Here is a 23308-nt window from a genome sequence, read left to right on the forward strand (position 1 = left end):
ATGGGCCTAGTCACTATTTGAACAATTGTTAGAGGATCCTGAGATACTGATGAGATTACTGGAATGCTGGACACTTTACAAGTGAAATTAGTGCACATACTGACAAGCAAGCAGAACAATAAAACACAGCAAGAAATCACTGATAAACCACAACAATAAGATCGATGGCACCGGTGCTCCTTGCAGGAAAAGTCTCTTAGTCTTTAGTAAGTGGGAAGCGCCTCACAGGGCTCATTCAGACGTCCGTGCTAGTTGGTCCAAAATCGGAACGCAATGCACAGACTGGGTCTCCTGATCCGAACTTGGTGACTTCATATATTGCTATAAAGCTGTCACGCTCGGGAGACCCTCTCCCAGTCTGTGAATTGGGGTCCGATCTCATCCAAATTTACACAGACATCTGAATGAGCCTTTCCCGGAAGACCCCTTTAATTCCTCCTCGTGATTTTTGCACAGTTTGATCCACTAAACTTTCATCCGGAGGCCGAAAACAGCCATGATATTACCCCACAGCATAAACCCACAACACACATTTCGAATGTACACATGAAATCGCGGTAAAATCCGTGCATTTTTACAGCATCTTTCAAAGAGCGTCGCAACCCCCCCCCCCCAACACATTTGTATGAAAAATTTGAATTTCTGAAAATACGGCAATTTTACAGAAATCGAGGCAAAAAAAAAAGACCATTGTGTTACTGTTCACACGTAGCATTTTTTTTGTTCATGAACACTGCAGCAGTAATTCTGTGTATTTTTATGTTTTTTTTTATTCTAATCTCAATAAAGAACAAAAAAAAAAACACATTGCAGGTTATTATAAAAAAAAACACTGTGTGAATGCATAGAAAATAATTACATAAATATAATTCATTTTGAATTCTTTTATTTTTCCTAAAAGATGAAAAAAAAACGGTACTTGTGAGCTCCCTTTTCTAAAGAATGACGCCTGAGCAAAATACTAATGGATTCGTGAGTGAGTGAGTGAGTGAGTGAGTGAGTGAGTGAGTGAGTGAGTGAGTGAGTGAGTGAGTGACTGACTGACTGACTGACTGACTGACTGACTGACTGACTGACTGACTGACTGACTTGCGCTCTTTTATATACCCACATAAGTCACGTGACTCCCCGCCGTTCAGGGTGGCGCCAGGGCTGGTCATGTGACGGTGGGCGGTGACGCAGCGAGGAGCTGGTGTTGCAGCAGTGGCTCGGTGGCTGTGAGAGGACAGGACGGGCTTTGCCGCGGCGGCTGTGACCAGATACGGTGTTGTCGCCGGTTCGGCTCTGCTTATCCCTTCTAAACAAGCCGGAATGGAGGAAGACGGAGCCGGTGAGTAACCGCATGTCGCTGTCCCTATGTGTGTGTACGGTGTTTACGTGCAGCCCATCCCCGCACCGGCAGCGGAGGAGTTAAATGTCATCTCTGCTCTGCTATAACGCAGGCTGGCGGCGAGGTGGTTAATGTGCTGTGTCTTTGCCGCATTATATGCAGACATGGCGGAATTTTGCGTTTATCTGCGTTTTATGTATTTCCAGCAATTTCTAATCATTTCCTAAAAAATGATTTTTTTTGTCATGTAATTATGTGATCAGGTCTACGAGGGGTTAAAAGGCTTTGCTTGGTAATAATGATGGATTTGCTGCGGGGGTCACCTCCAGCTGTCACTGGCGGGGAACAGGTTAATGCCGGAGTGTCATTTCTTGCATTCCTGAAGGGCTGGTGGCAGGATTCGGCAAGGAGATGGTTAACCGGCGCTCTGCTCTATGCGAGTTCACGGGTTGGGGGGGCGGCATTATTATTCGGGGTCTGGATTTTTGGTTCTGCAATAGTATTACTAGCTTGGATAACGCTCTGCAGAGCGGGGGTATAGGTAATTGGAGCGGCAATGTTGAGTTTTCGTGTATTGGCACGTGCCACGTGGGCAAGGGATGGCCACAGTTCACACTGACAACTGCAATCTGGATGCTGTATCTGCCATCCCTGCTTCTCCCCGTCCAAATGATCTGTTCACGTACGGCAGCAGATTTTTTGCGCAGCTTGTATCCTAGCAACCCCGACATGTGCCCCCCTGTACGTACTGCGCGGTAAATGGTCCAGATCTTCATGGAGTTTACTATCAGCCCTGATGCATAATGAGGCCGAAGATCTACGGGGGAGAACGCAAATGTTCCCATGGCACGGCGCTACCCCAGAGCCAGGTATATGCCATGTGTAGAGCACACTGGGGTCTTACCCATCCTGCCTCCGTATTTAATAGACCAGCATGGATTCTGTAATGTTATTCTACTAGGTGGGTGGCTGAAGCCCCCCAAAGTCTGGCTGAGCCGAGCTTTAATGTCTCCATTCCTGAGACAGCACCCTGTCTAGCTGTATAGTCCCTTGAAATGGATACTAGAGTCAAGGAAACTCTGTGTTATTTTTTTCCCCACCCTTGGCAATGTGTAATGAATGCCTGAGTTCTTTTTTTTTTCCCTCTCCTTTCCTCTGGGTGGAGGAGGCGCTGCGTGCAGGACGGTCACATATATATATTGTTCATATATATTTATTTATTTTACTCACTTATATAGCACCATTTTTTTTCCACAGCTTTTTACAGACATTATGGGCACTGTCCCCATTGGGGCTCACAATCTACATTCCCTGTCAGTATATCTTTGGAGTGTGGGAGGAAACTGGAGGAAACCCACACAAATACGGGGAGAACATACAGACTCCTTGCAGATGTTGTCCTTGGTGGGATTTGAACACAGGACCCCAGCACTACAAGGCTGCAGTGCTAACCACTGAGCCACCGTGCTGCCCATATATATGCACTGTTGCAGTTATTTAAGTTATAATTGGGCTCGTCGTCTTTCCTGGGGTTTTTGTCTGCCGTTGAACCCTGCAGAAGATTGCACAATGCTTCATTACGATCCCATGTAAAGAAGGTTTTTGTCTTGTATTCGGGGGGAGAACAGCTGCGGTGACAGTTGTTTTTCCTCTAACCAGTCTGATACATGCGATCATTGCTCAGATCTGAAGATGCTGCCAGTTTATTGATGGCCGGGTAAATGAGATGTGACATGAGCAGCTGATTTGCTTATATTCTGCGTAGACATTTCATCCTTGAAGGGAACCGATCAGCATGTTTTAAGATATGAAAGTAGTGCTATGGTCATGTAGGCGCTTGTCTGTCGATAAAAATGATACCTTTATGGCAGCGATCCGTTGTGCCAGTCGTGAGAAATCTAGTGCAGAAGCCGTATGTAAATCAGGCTGGAAGTGCGCTAGGGGCGTGTCATTGCTCTTGGAAGAAGAGCTTCACCTGCATTGACACACCCCAGTGCACTCCAAAGATGATTTACATATGGCTTCTGCACTAGACTTCTCACGACTGGTACATCGGATCGCTACGAAAAAGGTATCATTTTTATTGGGAGACAAACGCCTACACGACCATAGTACTACTTTCATATGTAAAAAGATACTGACTGGGTCCTTTCAAGGATAAAGAAAAAATATAAATCTAGACCCCCAGATTAATTTGCATGCGTATGCTAGAATTCCCATGACTGGCATGTCTGATCTCTACAAAGGAAAAAAAATAAAAAAATTTTATCCAGAGACGAGCACGATACAGCCGTACCACTACTACAATATGTAAGAGCATGCTGATGGGTTCTATTTAAAGGGGAGCTCCATCTTATGAACGAATGGAAACGTGCAAGACCCAGCTTTCAATCGCAGGCTTTTAGATAACCGTTGTAAATAAGGCACGATGTAAAAAAAATTATCGTACAAGACGGTGCACATAGTATGCTAATTTCATGTGGCCATTCCTTTGCATGATTGAGGGTCCAAGATCATCAGGATTGCTATGAAGTCAGGTGTACTTTCCCTGGATTGATCAGCGGATGAGCTAGAAGCCGGGAAAACAAAGTGAAGAAACAAAGTCCAGCTCACCTGAATGCCTGGGTCCAGTCCTGTCCAGAGCACGGATAGTGATACCAAAAACTGGAAGCAAGGAGGAGAGATCTGGCTCCACAAGACATAAACCTCTTCTTTATTGGTACATGTTAATATACCAAATAATATCCATCTGATATCCGCTGTGAACAATAAAAAACCGACGCATTTTGTGGTATGCCATACCTAAAGGTGCTCGACGCACCCGAAACGCGTCTGTGTTTTTTATTGTTCTCAGCGGATATGGATGTTGTTAGGAATTTTATAAAGAAGAGTCTTATGTCCATGGAGCTGGATCTCTCTTCCGCTTCCAGTTTTTAGAAAACAGAGCACTGTTTTTGTCTCCTGGCGCATGCGCGATTGAAGCCAAGACAAGCACACTCGACTTCACTGTGCATGCTGGCGAGCTATGCTGGTGAAGCCAGATTACAGCCCCGACAGCTTGACTATTGGTTCAAGTAACTGCCCGTATGATGAATATTCATTGGTAATTAGCATAGTGCATGCGCTAGATTATAAATTAGTCTTCTCCACCATGCCTGTTTATATAAAAGCCTGTCTGTAAAGCCGTCGGAGGTAGAAGTGACGTGGTGGTGACAGTTCATTGTTGTAAACCATTATGACAGAGTTACTTAATTCATTGACTCTTCCAGAGATCTTTCCTGGAGATTCCAAGTCGCAGAGATCTCTGAGCAACATTGCTCGTTCCCCCTGGGGGACTGATGGGGTTCACAGCTCCATAGATCTCAGCAGATGTCGGCATTTATTTTTTGGAATTCCCCTCTAATTTCCTCTTCTTCCATGTTCAGTTCCAGAACCCTACAGGGTCTTTTTGTCGTGTGAGAACAATGTATTCCAGACGACATTCCTTCTCGCTGTCACCGTTTACAAGCGGTTTTGTTGAGTAATGTCATAAGTTTGTGTAGAGGAGTCATTCTTGGTGACTAAGTTATTCATTTGTCATGTTTTTTTTTTCTAAGTAGTTAGACTAAGAATAAAAATAACCAAAAAACTTCTTAACCCTTCTTATGCATTCTGGACATGCTAGTTCCTTTTCCCATGGATTTACCATGGATTCTTGATTTATTTCCTGAGGAAACCCCTTCAATGAATACTGTTACCTATAACTTTGTGAGTTTTGGTGAATCAGGGATGGCCATAAGGACAACAGCTAGACATCTTACAGGCAATGCTCCCTGGGAGAAAAGTATTCAAATTAGCACACCTCCACGAGGTGAAAAATTGTCTCTCTAGTGCCACCTATATGTAGCTACATTGAAAGTGAATGTCCAACCCATTAAAGAACCTTGAAACATGACTAAGGATCTCGGCCAAACCAGAGACGCCCATCTGCAGCCAATATTTTGGTGTTTTGTCCACGGTTGATTTGCTGTAAATGCTGCTTTTTGGGTGAGGGAGGGTCACTGGTGCACCTTACGGAGACCAAGCTGGTGCCCTATAGTGATGAAGAACTGGAACTTAAAGCGATTGTCTATAGAGATGGGTATTTCTGGTTTGCTGAGATCTTTAGTTATGTTTCAGACTTAGGCTAGTTTCACACATCTATATTTCCCAGTCCAAGTACAAAGCGTAATGGACGGACTTGTCACAGGTCTCCACCAAAATTTGACACCCTCATACATGCTTTTGAGGCTGTTGGGTTCTGGCCAGAAAATATGTTTCAAGTCTGTACATCGCGGTCCGTACTCAGTCCGTGAAACACAGATGTGGGATGATACTTGTCTTATAAAGTTGCCACCTATAGTAGGTACTAGAGAGTTAGTGTCTCTATTTTGGGCTCACCTCGTGGGCAAAAGTAGACCTGGTAAGATTGGTCCCCGGTGTTTATTTCTTACGAAGTTCTCCTTTTTTTTTCACTTCTTTGTAAGGAATTTGTCTCAATGTGCGCCTGGTCTTGTGTTATTTTGATCTAGTGAAGAACGTCAGAGTTTCTTGTGCCATGTGATTCGCTAATCAGTATGAAATAGTTTCGTGTCTACTGGATAATTCTTTGCGTTTGCCATATTCGGCTGTGGCGAGGCTTGTGGTCAATTTAGAATCCACAGGAAACATCTAGGAATTAGTTGTTTTCCTCTATTGTTGCCTGTGGTAAGTTCCTTTAGACTGCGGATAGCATAGTTTAGTCCGTTTTTTTTCCAAAGGATTGAGTAATTTTTCTTCTGTCTAAGTGGGTGTATGCCAACCTTACAGGGTATCATATTTGTATCAAGACAACCATCATATTCAGCCAACAAAGTCCAACACACCCATTGCTATAGAGATTCTAGATGTCTAGTACGAAGTGTACTTACCAAAGGCTTGTCCATTTGACAAAAACCCATTTCCATATACAATATTGGGGAATTCTGAGTTAATAAAGGGGGTTCCTCTATTGAGGATCATCCATGTCTTTGTCAGAGTGGAGGGCAACGAGTGTCAGTTTGGAGGACCCAACCTCTCCTATAATATGTAGATAACCCAACACGCTGAAGCATTACCCATAAGATAAACTTCCGGAAACCTCTAACGATCAGCTGTAGTCTAATAAGCAAAGTGAAAGTTTTTGGTTACAGCGCCATCACAGGCAACATAGATCATTACACACTGCCTATTACAGTAAGAGCACATTCAAACTTCCGTGCACATTGGTCCGAGATCTGACCGCTAATTACATGGACTGATCGCGGGTCGGCCAGTCCATGCATTGCTGCCCGATGTCGGTCCGATTTACATGACTGTCTGAATGCGCCCTAAATGAGACACCTATTTGTTGCTTGTACGTTGAGTCTTCCAGAGCGGGAGACTCCTTTTATAGTCAAAATTTGTCCTGATCGGAGTACATTCTATCTAAATTCAATTGTCGGATATTTACTAGGGTTGTCCAATTTAGAAATCCTTCTTGCATGTCTCCTATTAGGGATTTTGGAGTTAATGGAGTGAGGAGCCTCATATTTTGGTCAAAGGGAAGAGTAGCTCCAAAGATCTTTTTTCTGGAGGACCAGTCCTGTCCAGCATAATACAGATGTTGATTTGTTTGATAACTGTGTAATGCCTAATTTCCGCTCTGGGAATGCTGTAGAAAAATGTAACCGTTACTTCCAGGTCTGCTCTCACATTATAGAGGGACACGTCATGATTAGCCTAATGTCATGGGGCCCTGTGAATGAGCCCCGTTCAGGACCGCTTGATCTGGACAAAGGTTGATCATTTGGTTAGTGTATATTCCTCTAGTTAGGATGTCTTCATGCTTCTTCTTGTTTACTTGTCCTGTGTTTATTGGAGAAGACAATGTTTAGTTGCTGCAGACCAGGTTCCTCAATGATGTAAATCTACTCCATAACACACAAAAAAAAAAAAAAAGTGCACTCTTGAAAAATTTTCCACATTCCCTGCCATTTCTCCTTGAGGCTTGTTGGAAATCTGTAGCCTCCCAAGTCCCCCTCGTCTGTCTGAAAAAGCGCAGATGACTTTTGTCTGGAGGAAAGGGATGTTTAAACTATTTGAGCCTGTAAATTCAGATATATTTTAGTTATGGTATGAATCTTAATAATAAATTAGACAATAAAGTAACTAGCCGGTTTGGCCACCTGCGGAGTCCTTTGTGAGGATCCGTCTCTACGAGCCCGTACATATGTTTTATTTTAATGGAACGGGAGGTCTCCGGGGACCTGTAGCATTTGTTTTAAGAAGGAAGTGGGCTGACCTGTTTGGTTGCCATGAAGTGAGACCATTATTATTTGTGTTTTGAGGAACATCTGCGTTCAATTTATTACATTGGATTTTCTAAATTCTTTCTTGCCACAAGTTGATAGTATACGAACCTATGAAATGTATCTTTTTCTTTCTTTCTTCACTCCTTGTTACTCTCGGACTCAGTTTAACTTTTATTTTTTTTTAACCTGGAGCACACTTGCCCAGTAATGACTGGGGTGCTTCCTTTTCTCCAAGAAAATTATATATTCTCCAGGTTTTCTTTAGCACTGTGTTGAATATTTCGACAAATGCCAGTGTGGAACAAGAATATTGTGAGGACTATGTCCAGTTTTCCAGAACTAAATAAAATTAGCATGTGTGTGTATATATATATATATATGTATGTATGTTTTTCTTAATTGTAATGCATCGGGTATGAAAATTTGTCGAGAAGCGTCTGCAGCATTTCAAAGTAAACACGCTTTAAAAGCCACTGTGGACTGAGCCACACGGGAGACTAGTTGGACAAGCGGGTCACTAGCGGCTTCTCCTCACCCGTTCCCTTTGAGTGATGGATCTCTCTCTGCGTGCATGTTTAGGGAGAGACCTGTCACTCGAGATCAGCGGGTAGGGCGAAGCCGCTGGGGACCCGCTTGTCTGACTAGTCTCAGTCCCCAACAGCTTTTAAAGTATGTTTTTCTTTGAAACTCCGTAGCGTTTCAGAGTCAAACATACCTGGCTGAAATCGTTCAGCCAGTTTCTGATGTGGATCAGCTGTCATGTTCCCTTTAAATATTCCCTTCTGTACACTGTATAAGTGAACTGTCTAATGATTGACAGGCACACAGGTACATTTTTTCTTGAACTGCGCTGACACCTGGTTCAGAGCACGTGCAAATCTTAGACCAGGCTTAACATGATGGAGCACGGAATGGTGCATGTCAATCATGCTTGGAAAATCGCATTCAGGGACCGGAGAAAAGACCTTTTTCTGCATGGCAGCTTCACCCAGATGAGATGGTGTTTATCGCATCAAGAATATTTCTGCAACTGAGCCTGGAGACAGTAGGCTTGGGTAACAACACACGTGGAGCTTTGCCACCACCATGACTCTTTGAAAGTCATTGGTGGTTGGAAGGACCATTCATATTTGGGGGCTTGTTTCTCTTTTAGCCTGTTCTATTTTTGATGAGTAATGAACAGATCTTCCAAAAGTGCATTTACACAGCTATTTCATAGCTAAGTAATGATACAAAATGGCAATTTGTTAAACATTAGTATAAGCAACCTTACCAGGGTCTCGAATGTGTAATTTCCAAGGTAGCATGTAGAAGCTATACATGATATATACTGTGCTTGTTCTACTGATGCAAATGTTGGGTGTATCCAGTATCACGTCCACAGGTGGTAATTAAAATCAAAGTCCTTTATTATTATTCCATGTTAAAATTCCAGATTAAAAACATCCTTTTAAAAACAGTGCAAACAGTATTTTGGATGAACCTTACGCGTTTCGAAGAATTCAGTATAGAAGCTTCACATTGCGAATACTGTGCTTGTTCTACTGTCTGCACATTGGGACCCAGGGTGATCTGGCTGTACCACCGCCCTGCATACTCTTCCTGTATTCCTCAGTGTATTCTGATGGTAGGAAAATGTTCTGGAAATGTCGAAAGAGCGCCAGACTGCCCTCCCTGAACATCTGAAGCATCATATGAAATCTCCGTGATCTAATATTATATAATGGTGCCTGCTCGTCCTGCTGAGAACAGATCACTGATAATGTGGCTGCTGATCTCAGCACTGATCCTAATTCTACGTTCTGTTCCTTTTTCATCTGCTTTAGTGCATACGGTGCCTAAAAATGACCAGGCCACACAGCAGTTACTAAAGGAACACTAGGATGGGGAATAATAAACAATGGATGATGGGAAATGCTTGTGAAGCTAGGCTTCGAACGAGTAAAATATGGAAGATTGCATAATTTCTATTACGTTGTTTTTTTTTTATTTTTTTTTTATGTGAACTGTCTTGTCTGTCTGTGCAAGCAGTGCAAAAGTGAAAGGAACAATTTCGGTCATGGTGACCAGTGTGGAAGTCTTTGTATCTGTGCTTTGCTCAGTAACAGACCTTAGGGCTAAATTCAGATGTACAAACAGTTCTTTCCAGACCAGCTGCAAGTCTCCTAACCTGAGCTCATCAGCTTCCTATATGCCTATGAGACTGCTGAGAGCGGAGGCAGGTCTGGGAAATCACGGCCCATATTCGGGCCACTTGGACGTCTGCATTCAGAATTAATATTTCGTGCTACATCTGCAAAATATGTTGGAATTATGGTACAAAAACTGTTATTAAATTCGATCAGTAGATTATAAGTGCCATATGGTGTCCTGTATTTTTTATTTTTTTTTAAATGGACTGTTTAATGCTTTTGCGGGGATTTTCTTGCCTTTGTATCTTATAAAATGTAATGGACTAAAGCAAGGGTGACGCATTTTACATATGGTTTTCCATAAGACTTCATTGCCTAAGGACCTCTACTCTTTACATGTATATGTCCAATAGCAGGAAAATCACAAGAAGACCTCAACTCCCAGAGCCCAATGCCCCTCCAAGAGCAGTTTGTTGACCCCCTTCCTGCATAACGTCCATCTTCCCCTTTGACGTTCTTTGATTATTGATACCGCCAAAGCTTAAAGTATTTTGTATAAAGTATATCGCCCAACGCAAAATTCATTAAGAGCTCTAAATTCTTATTATTCAAGTTCAGTACATTCTCTTCAGACACACAGAGCATAAACCATGCCCGATAGTAGACAGAGTAACGCTAAAATTATTTTAAGCTGGTCATCTTGGTTATCTCAGGAGAAGGGGAATTGTAGGAAAGGAAACATTTCTCAGATGCTTCATTGGGAGAGACTGGAAAGCATAGCTGTGTACCCCTAAAGAAGGCTACGAGAATGGACTTACCCTAAAATTCCTAAAAGCCTCTTTTCTCTGACGATTCACTGGGGGACTAAGCCATGGTTTTCTGTGTCTCCCCTAAAGAAGGCTACGAGAAAGGGATTTTACAGTAAGTCCAAAAATTCTCTTTTCTCTGGTGCTTCGTTGGGGGACACAGCCATGATTTTTCATGTCCCTCAATGAAGGCTACGAAATAGGGATTTTACAATAATTGCAAAAATCGTCTTTTCTTGATGGTTTCCCATGTCCCACAATGAAGGCTACGAGAAAGGGATTTTATGGTAATCCCAAAAACCTTCTTTTCCACACTCAGCTCATATAATGAATGACAGTTTTTTTCTTTTTGTCTTGTAATTGAAAAAACAACCTCGATACTCGGTAGACTCTTCACATTCACCATCTTTGTCTTGGTTAAAGGCTTGTCACAATACATGAGCAGCAAGTAGCCCCTTTAAAAAATCCCGCTTGTAGGCAGGGACACCTATATTGTGCCGATGGGGGTCTGTCAAGACCTAGAATTTCCGTAGTTTAATTATTGTGGTTCTGAACATCTATTGCGCCACTTTGTTACCGTAAAACTTCTTTTTACCCAGTTACGCTCCCGCCTCATTGTATTTTCTTGTCTATTCTCCATATTTCTGTAGGTGTATTTTTATGAATAGGAGATCTTTTTTTTTATCCGTACACCATAATGAGATTACTCTTTCTAGCTGGATGTTAACGTTCTGTTTTCCTGGTCAAATAGGTGATGCTAATCACTTAATTAATGAAGCCTCTAAACTGTTGCCAGATTGACGCCCGGTTTGTGCGCTTCTGACCTACTTTTTTTTATCTAGTCAGAAATTGCCCGAGGCTCTTTGTACGCTGGAGGAGAGCGCTGCCCTTGTTGGATGTAGGAAAACAATGGAGTCCCTGTCTACTCCTAATGCAGAAAGTGTGAAGCCACAAAATCTGTTTATGTTTCTAGCCAACGGCGGGGAAATTATAGGGGGGTTGTGTCCTGCAAAATCTTAGAAATTGTCAGATTAACAAAATGGGACAAGGACACCCCACCTAAGTGTAACGTGTCACATGATGTCTGCCAAAGTTGCCAGCAGTCATTTGGGTCTGGAATTGAGAGGACACCCACCATGCATTTGAGATGTCACTTTTAACCAATCTCCAATGTGTACAGTCGTCTTTATGTAGAATCACTGACCTTACTGTCTGCCCTTATAGTGTGCGTGACCCCAGAAAGGATTGCCTTTGACGGGTCACTGCATTCCTAATGGGACACACAGTTCCTCGATGCACAATAGATTTTTTTTTTTCTTCCTTTGTTTTGCTTTCGTACGTTGATGTAATGTAATCTTACAGAACCGTGCCCTGGAAATCCAGTCGCATTGACATCTGTGCATGTAATGCTCTGAGGAATTACCACTTCTACACGTGCAAACAAAAGGTATGAGGGGCACATCCAATGCTACAGAATGTAAACGGCTGAGAAAAATAATAAAAAATGTGCAAAATCCTTGGAAAGAGAAGGAAATCCATGATTTTATGGTTCTTAAAGAATACACGTTGTTTGAATTTTTTTCCCATAAATGCACAGAAAATAAAATAATTTTTGTAATCTATCTTATTGAAGAAATCCGCTACTTTCTCCTCCTGGACTCCTCATTCTCAACTCACAAGTAAAATCTGTCTTCAGTGATTACAGATTTTCCCATTACAGAGACAGGGAAAGATAGTTGGTGCTCATAAAGTTCTATGGAACGTGCAGATTTCTGTGTCTGCTTATCCTCCCTCCTCCATAGAATTTTAAAAGCACTAACTGTCATCTATCTCAGTAATGTGAAAATCTGTCTTCACCGAACACAGATTTTACCCATGAAGTAAGAGTAAATGATCAGTCCAGGAAGATAAGAAAGCAGACTTCCCTGATAAGATATATTATAGTTTTTATGGTTGAAGTTAGACTTAAAGGGGTATTCCCATCTGCAAGATTCTATCCCAATATGTAGCAGGTGTAATAATAGCAAACACCTCCAATTAGAAATGTAGTACAGTTCTTCTGATTCGCTATGTCGTTTACCCCGTGTGCAGGGCATAGCAGTAGCTTAGATTTCCACTAACAACTAATTAACTGTCGCTATATGTGTGATCGTAACCATGGATACTTAAGCTACTGCAATGCCCTGCACATGGGGTAAGTAACATAGCAAATCAGGAGAACTATACTACATTTCTATTGGAGGAATTTGCTATTATTATTATTATTATACCTAAAACGTATTGGCACAGGATCTTGGCGATGGGGAGACCCCTTTAAGTACATTGAGTTTATTCTATAACCTAACATGTTGATGCAGAGGAAGGCAAAAAATTACAAAGTTGTTTACTGACGTGTACTATCGATTTAATTTAAAATAATGGTTACTTTTAACACATAAATTAGTTTTCTGGTGAATATTAAGTATAAATAGACAGCTTAAAAATATAAAAGAAATGGTATTTAGCCTTAGTGATCCCCCACAGCTCCCTATCTAAGCAATGGATCTGGAGTCATAGGGGAATCACTGAAGGGTAGGTATTATTTATTTTATTTTTTTTTCCAACTGGTTTAAAGGGGTATTGTCCTCTTCAAGATCCTATCACAATATGTAGTATGTGTAGAAATAATAATAATAATATTAGCAAATACCTCCAATTAGAAATGTATAGTTCTGCTGATTAGCAATGTAGTTTACCCCATATGCAGGGCATTTCGGTAGCTTAGGTATCCATGGTTACTACCACCCATATAGTGACCATTAGCTGTTAGTGGTTGTAACCATCAGAGGTCAGCCCTTAGTTGAGATTTCCATCATAATTAAAGTTAAAAGTAGTATTCAGTCTTGTCATTTAAGCTGACAGACAAAAGTCTGTGACTGAAGTGCTGAAGTTGATAAGAATTAGATTGGCCAGAGGTTTATGATCTTTCGATCAGGCGTTTGACTCTGATGGTCCACCCCATTGACATTCTCTCTTTTTTTTTTTTTTTAGAGGGTATGAAATTTTCAACTGGACAATTCCTTTAAAAAAAACGTAAACAATAATGAAGTCCTTGACAAGAGTGTAGGAAACTTTGTTTCATCCACGTCTTAAAAAAATGTTTATCGGGCTTGACCTGGCCTTTAGGTCATCAGTTAAGCTGTCGGGCAGTAGGCATGGAAGTGTTTTTCTGTTGTCTTGTTCGGTGGCTGCTGCTCTCTGACACATGGTAGGACTTTGAGGTTGAACCATTAATCTCCAGGTCACTGCACAGGTCATCGGAAGATTGAATAACTTTTGACTCATTAGAAAAGTCGGAAGTTACTTCATCACCCTTTGACTTGTAGATTGACCTAGGGCCGTACAGGACTGCGGGGCATGTTTTGTTTGGTATGTGAAGTTTGAGAAAAACTTGTAATCACATCTGGAAATCCAAAACTATCCATAGACTTTAGGGGGAGAATAGTTATGTCTCCTGCTTTAGACCAAAGCAATGGGGAAGAGAACTTTGCATCTAGTTGCAGGGCTTGGTGACTCTGCTCACTGCCGTCATATGTTTTGTTGGTAACATTTCATTCAAAGGACTTGACCAGGCTTAGAAAAGCAGATCCGAGTCTCTTATTGAGGCTGAGCTGCAATACCAGACTCCTCAAATGGGTAATGGTGGCACTTTTTCTAGAGAAAATGAAGACTCTTTCCTCTTCACTCCTGGACCACCAACAGGAATGTCAACCTGAATGTTTTCAAGCTTTTTACACTTAATGTCTGTAACGGGTCTGGGAGGTGGAACCTCAGAGCAACTATACAAAGGGCAGTCCTTGTAAGGAAGCGGGTCGCTCCCAGGGAAGGCGGGCAGGTTGTCCCGGCAAGTGACAGGGACCGTCTCTGGGTAGAAGGGCAGGTAGTCACGGCAAGTGACAGGGACAGTCTCTGGGTAGAAGGGCAGGAGGTCACGGCAAGTGACGGGGACAGTCTCTAGACAGGCGGATGGTCACTGCAAGTGACAGCAGGATAAGAGTCTCTAGACAGGCAGGTGGTCACGGCAAGTGACGGCAGAGCCTCCAGGTAGGCTAGCAGGCAGGTAGCAGGTGAGCGCTCCCAGGTGAGCGGGCAAGAGTCTCTGGACTGGCAGGTAGTCACGGCAAGTGACGGCAGAGCCTCCAGGTAGGCTAGCAGGCAGGTAGCAGGTGAGCGCTCCCAGGTGAGCGGGCGGGCAGATCCATAGACAGACTGACAGGTGTTGGAAGGCAGACTGTCGGACCGCAGGAATGCAAGCATATAGACAGAAATCAGGTAGGAATCAAGCAGAGATCTGGCAGGTAACTGGCAGGTATCTGGTAACGGGACCTGAGGGCTGAGGCAGAGTTGAAAGGCTTTGCAACAACATTGCTCGGGCACCTCCATTTTGGAGGAGGTGCCTTGTATATGGTGAGGTCCTCCGGCCATTGGCCGGGGACTCCTTAGCACGGCGCGCGCGGCCCCTTTTAAGAGGGGGAGCGCGCGCCCTAAGCACAGAGGCCGGGAAGCAGCGCGCGCTGCCAGCAGAGCGGGAGGAAGCCGCCGGGCACGGAGCGGAGAGGTGAGGGGAACGGCGTCCCTGTCTGGCAGGAGGCAGGGACGCCGACGCTACAATGTCCTAGATGATCAGATCTTGTCTGCTAATTGTGAGCCTGATATAATGGTTTGGTTATACCATGCGGAAATCCTATTCTTAGGATAGGCCATCAATATTTGACCAGTGGATCTACAGAACAATGGACCCTTCACATAGGCCCATAACCAATTTTTTTTCATGGAATTTTCTTTATTATGTACAGAGCAGATGGGTAGCGTAGCCAGTTCTTTGGCCTTTGCTTTTTTGAGATTGGTCAATTCTAGCCAAAGACTTTGGACGCAAGATGCCTCCTCCTCAGCAGTGATGGAATTTATCATGTGTAATGCAGCGACTTGCTGGCACTACGGTAATGGTCCAGGATGTGTTTTACCTGACCATGTACCTTCCCCCTCAGGTGACTGGTCACATGACTGTGACATAGCACAGGTCCTGCGCGCACAGAATGTCTGTCTGATCACATGACTGTGACATCAGCAAGGTCCTGTCAGTATGTGTGTGTGTGTGTGTGTGTGCACGGGATGCATATATAAACCCTGCTTGATGGGAGACAGGTGTGTTCTGTGAGAGAGGCGTAAGGCCTGTTCCCATGTGTGTGGGAGGCCTAGTGAGGCCGAGTGAAGCCTGGTGCCTGAAAGGTCGAGACTGGATCCTGTGTGGATGCTAGTGGCCTTGGAAGGCAGAGGTTTGAGGTTTGAGGAAGAGTCCTGAAAGGCAAAGCCTGGATCCTGTGTGGATGTCAGTGGCCTTTGAGGGAACGATGGCTAGAGACCCCCACCTGGGAAGCCGCAAAGCCACAGTGGTGGCGGAGTAATGGACTGAGACAGCTAACCCAGCAAAGGTAATACACTACGTTATATGGACATTGCTATGGACATTGCTATATGATTGCCTTGCTGAAGGCTGTACCTGGAGCAAGTGGGCCTGTGTCACGAATATTATATATATGTGTGTCGGCGTGCCACTGAGTTGGACCCAGTCATATGTGGTTTATGAAGTAATAAACTGCTGAGCATTGTTTAAAAACGGAAAGACATTGCACGTGTGCATTGATTGTCGCAGCGAAGCGAGTATCCCCCATTATGATGACTAGTGCTGCCTTACACATGACTGTTATTTTTGTTGGTCTTTACAAATTCCTATTATCCTCTGGATTCGCATGTATGAAGGCTACACTGGCGCATGTCTTCCTATGGATGAGGTGGCTTAGCCTGGCCTTGACAATGCAGTAGAGGAACTCCTATCTTCTGACACAGGGCCAGCAGAAAGACAACCAACACAATGGGATCCTTATCACGAGTGATAACGAGCAGCTGGGCCTCCTTCCACTAAGATGGTTACTAAGATGGTTAACACCTTCTCTGGTCACTGGTGATCTCTCAGTTGAGCCATCTTCTTTGCGGCTACTGTCTGCTTGGGCCAGCAGCCATTTCTTCTTCTCCAGCATTGTCTCTGGTCAATATTTGCGCATCAGTTTGAAGAGCTGCGCGGCTTCCTGCCCGTCTATGGTCCGGATGATCTGGTTGTTTGCTGAGGTATGGGGGAGTCTCCTTCAGATCCTTGTAAATATTGGACCACTGGCAATGAATGTAGCGCTGCAGTGTCACAAAGTGGATGAGATCACTTTTGAGTTGGATGTGCTGCCCAATGCTAAAGTTCTTAGACCTCTTCTCAAAAAGTGGGTTCGCCACCTTCTTGACAGTGGAAGGGGCCAGAGACTTTGAAACTTGGTGGACGGGGGCAGAAAAAGACAGACATTTTTTTCTCTGGCTGTGGCCGGAGCGGCAGCTCAGTCCCATTCACGTGAGCTGTAGTACCAGGTACAGCCACAACTAATTGTGCCTGATAACCAACTGATCGCTCAAAGTAATCCGTCAATATTCTAGACCTTTAAAAAACAATTTAGCTGCCATTCCATCTCCTATAGATATCACATCCAGAAGTGACCTTTCTGCCTAAAGCATCCATTATATAGGTAAAACTGCGATTACTGCTCATCCAGTCACTGGAATGTAGTTAAATCTCTGCTATCCTTCTGGATTGGCGCTAATTCTCTTTGAATTAGTGGATTTAATACTGGTTTAGCCTCAAAAGTTGAACTGAATTTTGCAACAGATATTTTCACAGAATTATTTGTAAAACGGTATTTCTTAAGATAATACATTTTACTGTAGGTCATTAACGATAACAGCATGTAAATGTAAGGAAAGAAGCATATAGTACTGATTAACCTCATATGTTCCCATTTATAGTATTTTGCATTGACCCAGATATTGGACTGGCGCGTCAATCATAGATTCAGTGTGACACGGCTAGAAGAGAGGATAGGGGATGGCTACTAAACACAGTTAATACATCCACACATTAAGGCAAGTTTCTGGTTGAATGGTCGTTTTAAGGGAGTCTGTCATCATTTTTTTGCTGTGTAATTTGAGAGCAGCCTGATGTAGGAGATGAGACCCTGATTCCAATGAAGTGTCACTTACTGGGCTATGTGTTGCTGTTTCAATAAAATACTGCTTTATGAGCAGGGGATTAACACTAGGGGACTAGGTGTCTCGTGCCTCCTAGTCCACTGCTCTGCATAACCTCGCCCCCCCATCACTAGTTAGCAGTTTTTTCTCTAGATACAGTATATTAAGGAAGCTGAGTGGGCAGGGTTATACAGAGCTTAGTATTCAGAGCTCTGCCAGATCTACAGCAGAGAAAACAAGGATTGTATCAACATGACAGCAAGCAGACCAGCAAGTAAGACATTGCTAGAATAAGGGTCTCAGCCCCTACATCATGCTCCTATCAGATTACATAGCCCAAACCTGATGACCGATCCCTTTAAGTAACGATTGTAATGCCTATACAGCCATACACATTTTAGTCCACATTAACTGTAAGGCTATGTTCACACATGTTGGTTTTTTTTGCGCAACAAATCTGCAGCAAAACTGATCTCTGGCAGGAAATCGGCTGCGTCAAAAACGCAGGTTTTGCTGCGTTTTTTCAGCATTTTTTTCTCCACTGTCCTTCTGTCTCTATTTATGCATGTACATAAAGTTCTGTGAAAAAAAAAAAAGATCCCCATTCTATTTTTCCATAAAAATCGCTGATGCAAAGTTTGGCGCGTTTTTAATGCGTTTTTTTCACCACCCATTATTTCCTATGGGTGAAAAAAACGCTGAAAGAAGTGACATGCCCTATTTTCCAAAACCCCCAAAAAAGCACAAAATACGCAACAAAAAAAACCAAGATGTGTGAACAGAGAATTCTGGTTTCTCATAGACTTTGCTGGTACTGCAAAACGCAGCTGAAACTTTGCATAAAAATCTGCAGCAAAAAAATGCTGAAAAACAGAACATGTGTGAACATAGCCTAATAGTCACACAACCTGGCCATTTTTTTTTTCATTTCATAGTTCAGTAAATCTGGTGATGAACGATCAGTCTTTCTACCAATATTTTTGCGCCTGGCTCTTTATTCAGTCTGGCATTCTTCCTAGCTTTGGTCTTCCTGGCAACAGGACCCCAGACACTCTTGTATGTAGATGATAAATGCTTCAGACTGGAATACCCCTTTAAGTCCGCTCTTTTATTTTTGACTAAAGGCCTTCTGTCAGCTTGGCTCAAAGCTTTTTTTTGGTGGCACCAGTGAGTTCAGATAGGAGGACAATGGCACCAGTATGTAAGGGTATCACAAGGGTGGGTAACGCTGCCGGTGTAACAATGCCGGTCTTTATATCTTCCTACATTTGTCGTCAGCATGTGAGATCCTGAGGGTCTATACAGTAGCAGAATGTTTTTTCAGATAATGGTTATGTCTTTCTGGCCACCACCACCATGCTTTTATCTCGCTTGGCACCAGTCCTATGAGATAGTTTCCATGCCACATTCCTCTACGTGCTTGAAAGCAGCTTTACACCACGTACGACAAGACTGTAAAATGAATTTTGATTGACGAAGGATGCAACATCCAAGAAACTTTCCTTTTGACTTTTGTGTTTTGATGTGCTCTATAAATCTTCCATTGTTTTCATAGGACATGATCAGAAACACCTTTCACTAGCGTGTCTCGAGGTCTTTCATGTCGTGGGTTTCCTAATCTTCCTTTCATGCATAATTGTCCTCTTCTTTGAACATTTCCTAATGGGTTCTCTTCCAAAAAAAATTGAAATTGTTTTAAGAAAACTAGTTAGGTTTGCACATGTTTTTCGCGTGTTATTGTGCCTTGCCTCAACACGGTAATTGATCCTCTTTAAAGAGCCTGGGCCCTTTAAACTGTGATGTCGCAAACTATAAAAGCAATGTAAAATGCTCTGCACACGGACTTGTAGTCGCTGACATTTGATTGCAGTGTTCTGCTACAACATTGCATCTCGTGATGGTGAATGTGGTTGCAACAAGAAGCGCGATACTCTTCTTTCTTGGGATCTCTGGTAAAGTTTTGTTACACTTTGCAAGAACAGTTCAATTTCCAAATTGCGGTGGAGCAAATTTATTCATTTTTTTTTTTTTTTCCCATTAATTTTCTTGGAAATAAAATGACAAGTCCTTCCTTTGCAGCCATTTATAATATCAAATCCTCCTGGAGATATCTTAAGACCATACATTACATAACTGATACTTATAAAATGTCAGCTCGCGAGGTGGAGCTCCCCTTTAAGAGGAATGTGTCATCAGAAAATGATCTGTAAATTAGATCAACTTTTTAATTTAGTGAAATTTTAAAGAAAAAATTTGGTGATTTTAAAATCATTTTACATGCTGCAGTTTTCACTTTGGACAGACCTAATTTCCTTATTATCGCAGATATTACAGTAAGAGCATAATACCTCTTTCTCTGTCACTGGTATAACCCTTAGGTGGACTGTCAGAACAGAAAAGACCAAGCTATTGGACAGTAGCAGGCACAATGCATGATTGGAAGTTCCGGTACCAGTAGTGCTGGCTGAATGCTGATTTATAGAGAAATCGTTCACTCAAAAATAGGGTGGATGGAAGTTAGAGTATATGAGAATCAGTATAGTTCTTGGATATATTAGACTGGTATGTGCACCACAATTTGTTTAAACTTGTGGTGGGGGATGAGGACAACAAGACAATGCTTTTCTAAATGTTTTTTTTTGTGAAAAGAAAGGTGCACTTCCAAGATTCCTTATATCTTTGTTTTTTCTACCATTGCCCGTGTAATGTATGCATTTGTCTCCATGTTCCCCAGTGTTCGGCTAATAAGCTGACTCGCAACACATGGAAGTGATTTCTTTTTTTTGGCTGCATAAAATGTCTGCATATTCTGTGTTGAATCCTAATCAAGACTAAATCTCCGTCAAGTCCTAAGCCGTCCTTTGTGGGAAACATTCCATTTTTAGCCGCGTTTCCAGTGGAAAAAGCTTTATCAAACCACTTCTGTGTGTTCTATCCTAAATGAGAAGTATTGCACATCATCAGGACACATCCTAGGGGGGAGTGATAAACCCGCACATGCTGGATTACATTGTGAAGAGTCCCGCTGTCGAAAAGCGCGTTTCAACACTTAAAAAGGTCTTCTACTTTTTCATTTCTCAGGGGTTTTCTTGTTGTTTTTAAGCCATTTTTGCTACATTTAGGTATTCCAGTCTATAAGGCTATGTGCCCACGTTGCATTTATGAAGCAGAAAATTTCTGCTTCATTTCTGCAAGTCCTCTCCCGGAAAAACGCATGCGGAATTCCGCACGCGTTTATCGCGCATTTTTTGCGCGTTTATCACGCGTTTTCCACATGCGGAATTGCCTTGCGTTTTTTATGCATTGGACAAAGGCAATTCTGCTTGCGGAAACGCAAAATTAATTGACATGCTGCGGATTTTTGAACGCAGCATATACGCTGCGGAAAAATCCGCAGCATGGGCATTGACATTGCGGAATGCCATTGGGGACCATGGGGTGCGGATATACATGCGTTTTTCAAGCGTTTACGCTGCGGAAATTCCGCAGCATATACGCTTGAAAAACGCTACGTGGGCACACAGCCTAAGGCTGCGTGCCCACGTAGCGTTTTTCAAGCGTTTTTGATGCGGAATTTCCGCAGCGGAAACGCTTGTGTAACGCTTGGTAATCCGCACCCCATGGTCCCCAATGGGATTCCGCAAGTTCTATGCACATGCTGCGGATTTTTCCGCAGCGTTTATGCTGCGTTCAAAAATCCGCAGCATGTCAATTAATTTTGCGTTTCCGCAAGCAGAATTGCCTTTGTCAAAAATCTGCAGCATGTTCATTAATTTTGCGGAAGCGCAGCGGAATCAATGTGCGGATGGTACCCAAGTCTGGATGAGAGGAGACTCTCATCCAGACCTGGGTACCAAAGAACCTGTAAAAAAAAGAATAAAATAAAGTTTATACTTATCTTCTGATGTTTTCCCTCCGTCGCGCTGTTGTCTGAAGGACCTGCCACGTCATTGAGTCATGTGACCCACCACATGACTCAATGACGTCACCGCAGGTCCTGCACACAACAGCGTGAGCCGCTCAAGCCTCCGGACGGGGCAGAGAATGCATCAGAAGGTGAGTATAAAGTTTATTTTTTTATTTTTTACCATTATGAACAAGTTGTCAAGCACTTTTCCAAGTGATGCTTGGAGAAGTGCTTGATAACCCGCATGTGGAAATGCATGCAAAGACGCCTCACAAACGCTTCTACCTGGCGGGAAAACCGCATGTAATATCCGCATGCGATTTTCCCGCCAGGGAGAAGCGTAAAAAATATGCTTCAGGTCCGCAACGTGGGCACATAGCCTAATTGGCTAACTTTGGGAGAACTGACCACCAATATCACATGTATGGGTGTAACAACTCTTTCCCCCCCATCGCAGAGGTTGGGGAAAAGAAGTATTGGACATGTTGCATTTCAACATGCCCATTCCTTTATTCCACAGGTGATGGAAAAAATGACTTATTCCCTTCTGCATATTCAAAACGCATGCCAGGCTGTTGTATGGCCTTGTATTGAAGCTGTTGCTCGGCGCCCTCCTGGTGCACCATCAGATTGTTTGACCCAAAATGGTAGTCAGAGAGTGATGTAACTGGGATGGATGTGGGTTATGTCCATATAAACTAAGGACAAAAAGGATTTTTTTTTTTTTGGGTTTGGCAATTTACACCTATTAAATTGCTACACGATAATGTTAAGGCCACAATACACATTAGACTAAAGTAGGCCAAACTAGCCAATAGTCTAATATGTATTGGGACCTTCCATCTCTGCCCCCGACAGATGATGTTGGGTAGGAGAACGATCCAGCCTGTTGAATTTCAGCGGCTGATCCCTTTCTTCTCTCTGGAGATTCATCTGGCAGCGATTCTCTCATAGAGAATACAAGAAAAATTAAAGGTGTTGTCCAGCCTTAGGATACAAGTGTGTAGTCACATTAAGTGACCACAGACTTGTGAATCTTCACATTGTGCTCTGTGAGGATTCTCTGGCATCGGGCGCGTGACTGCATGCTTGCATTTGCATACATGTAGTCACTTGCCGACTAGACGTGTGCCTCACTCAGTGTGGGTGTATTGAGCTAAGATGGACATGTCTAGTCGGAATGTGGCCGGATGTATGCAAATCACATACTTGTGATCACATGACTGCCCACTCCCAGCACCGGAGAATCCTCACAGCGTTCAGTGCGTTCGATGTGAAGAGTCCTAAGTCTTCAGTCACATAGCGTGCCCGCAGACTTGTAGCCTAAGGCTGGACAAACCCTTTAAGCATTTTTCTGTATGGGGAAGTAGGGTGAGATGGCAGCAACCTGCAGCACGCCATCTGAAGTTAAACTACAACTCTCAGCCTGCAGCTGTCAGGCAGTGGTCAGGAGTTGTAGTTTCACAAGATCTGGAGTGCCGCAGGTAGTTGACCCGTGCCCTGCAGGGTACTGCTACCAGCCATTAACTGGCACAATTGTGCTTTTTGGCTCAGTTTTAGAAGAAATGCCCCAATCAGTGGGAATCCTGACTTGTGCGCATCCTCTATCTGCAATACATGGACTGATGTACGTTCTTATATTCTTCTTATGTGCTTACAGCTTTTGCGATTGAAAGGCCCGTGGGCGGATTTGGCTCGTC

General features: G+C 43.1%; 2 protein-coding genes across 2 annotated transcripts in view; one reads left to right on the forward strand and one right to left on the reverse strand.

Annotated features, from left to right (window-relative positions):
- The first annotated feature begins 1135 nt into the window (after positions 1 to 1135).
- Positions 1136 to 23308, forward strand: part of LOC141161998 (cytohesin-3) — a 114485-nt gene continuing 92312 nt past the window's right edge. Inside the window, exon 1 of the mRNA XM_073647601.1 lies at positions 1136 to 1330. Within this exon, the coding sequence (XP_073503702.1) occupies positions 1312 to 1330 (19 nt within the window). The 5' untranslated portion in view covers positions 1136 to 1311. The remainder of the gene's footprint in view (positions 1331 to 23308) is intronic.
- On the reverse strand, positions 16357 to 17026 carry LOC141162714 (large ribosomal subunit protein eL8-like). Its single transcript, XM_073649081.1, is given in 4 exon segments — positions 16357 to 16458; positions 16460 to 16554; positions 16557 to 16758; positions 16760 to 17026. Coding segments are annotated over 4 exon segments (666 nt in total).

The sequence above is a fragment of the Phyllobates terribilis genome, unplaced genomic scaffold (assembly GCF_046119375.1).
Source record: "Phyllobates terribilis strain yellow unplaced genomic scaffold, ASM4611937v1 Scaffold_9__5_contigs__length_417890890, whole genome shotgun sequence".
NCBI classification, from domain to species: Eukaryota; Metazoa; Chordata; class Amphibia; order Anura; family Dendrobatidae; genus Phyllobates; species Phyllobates terribilis.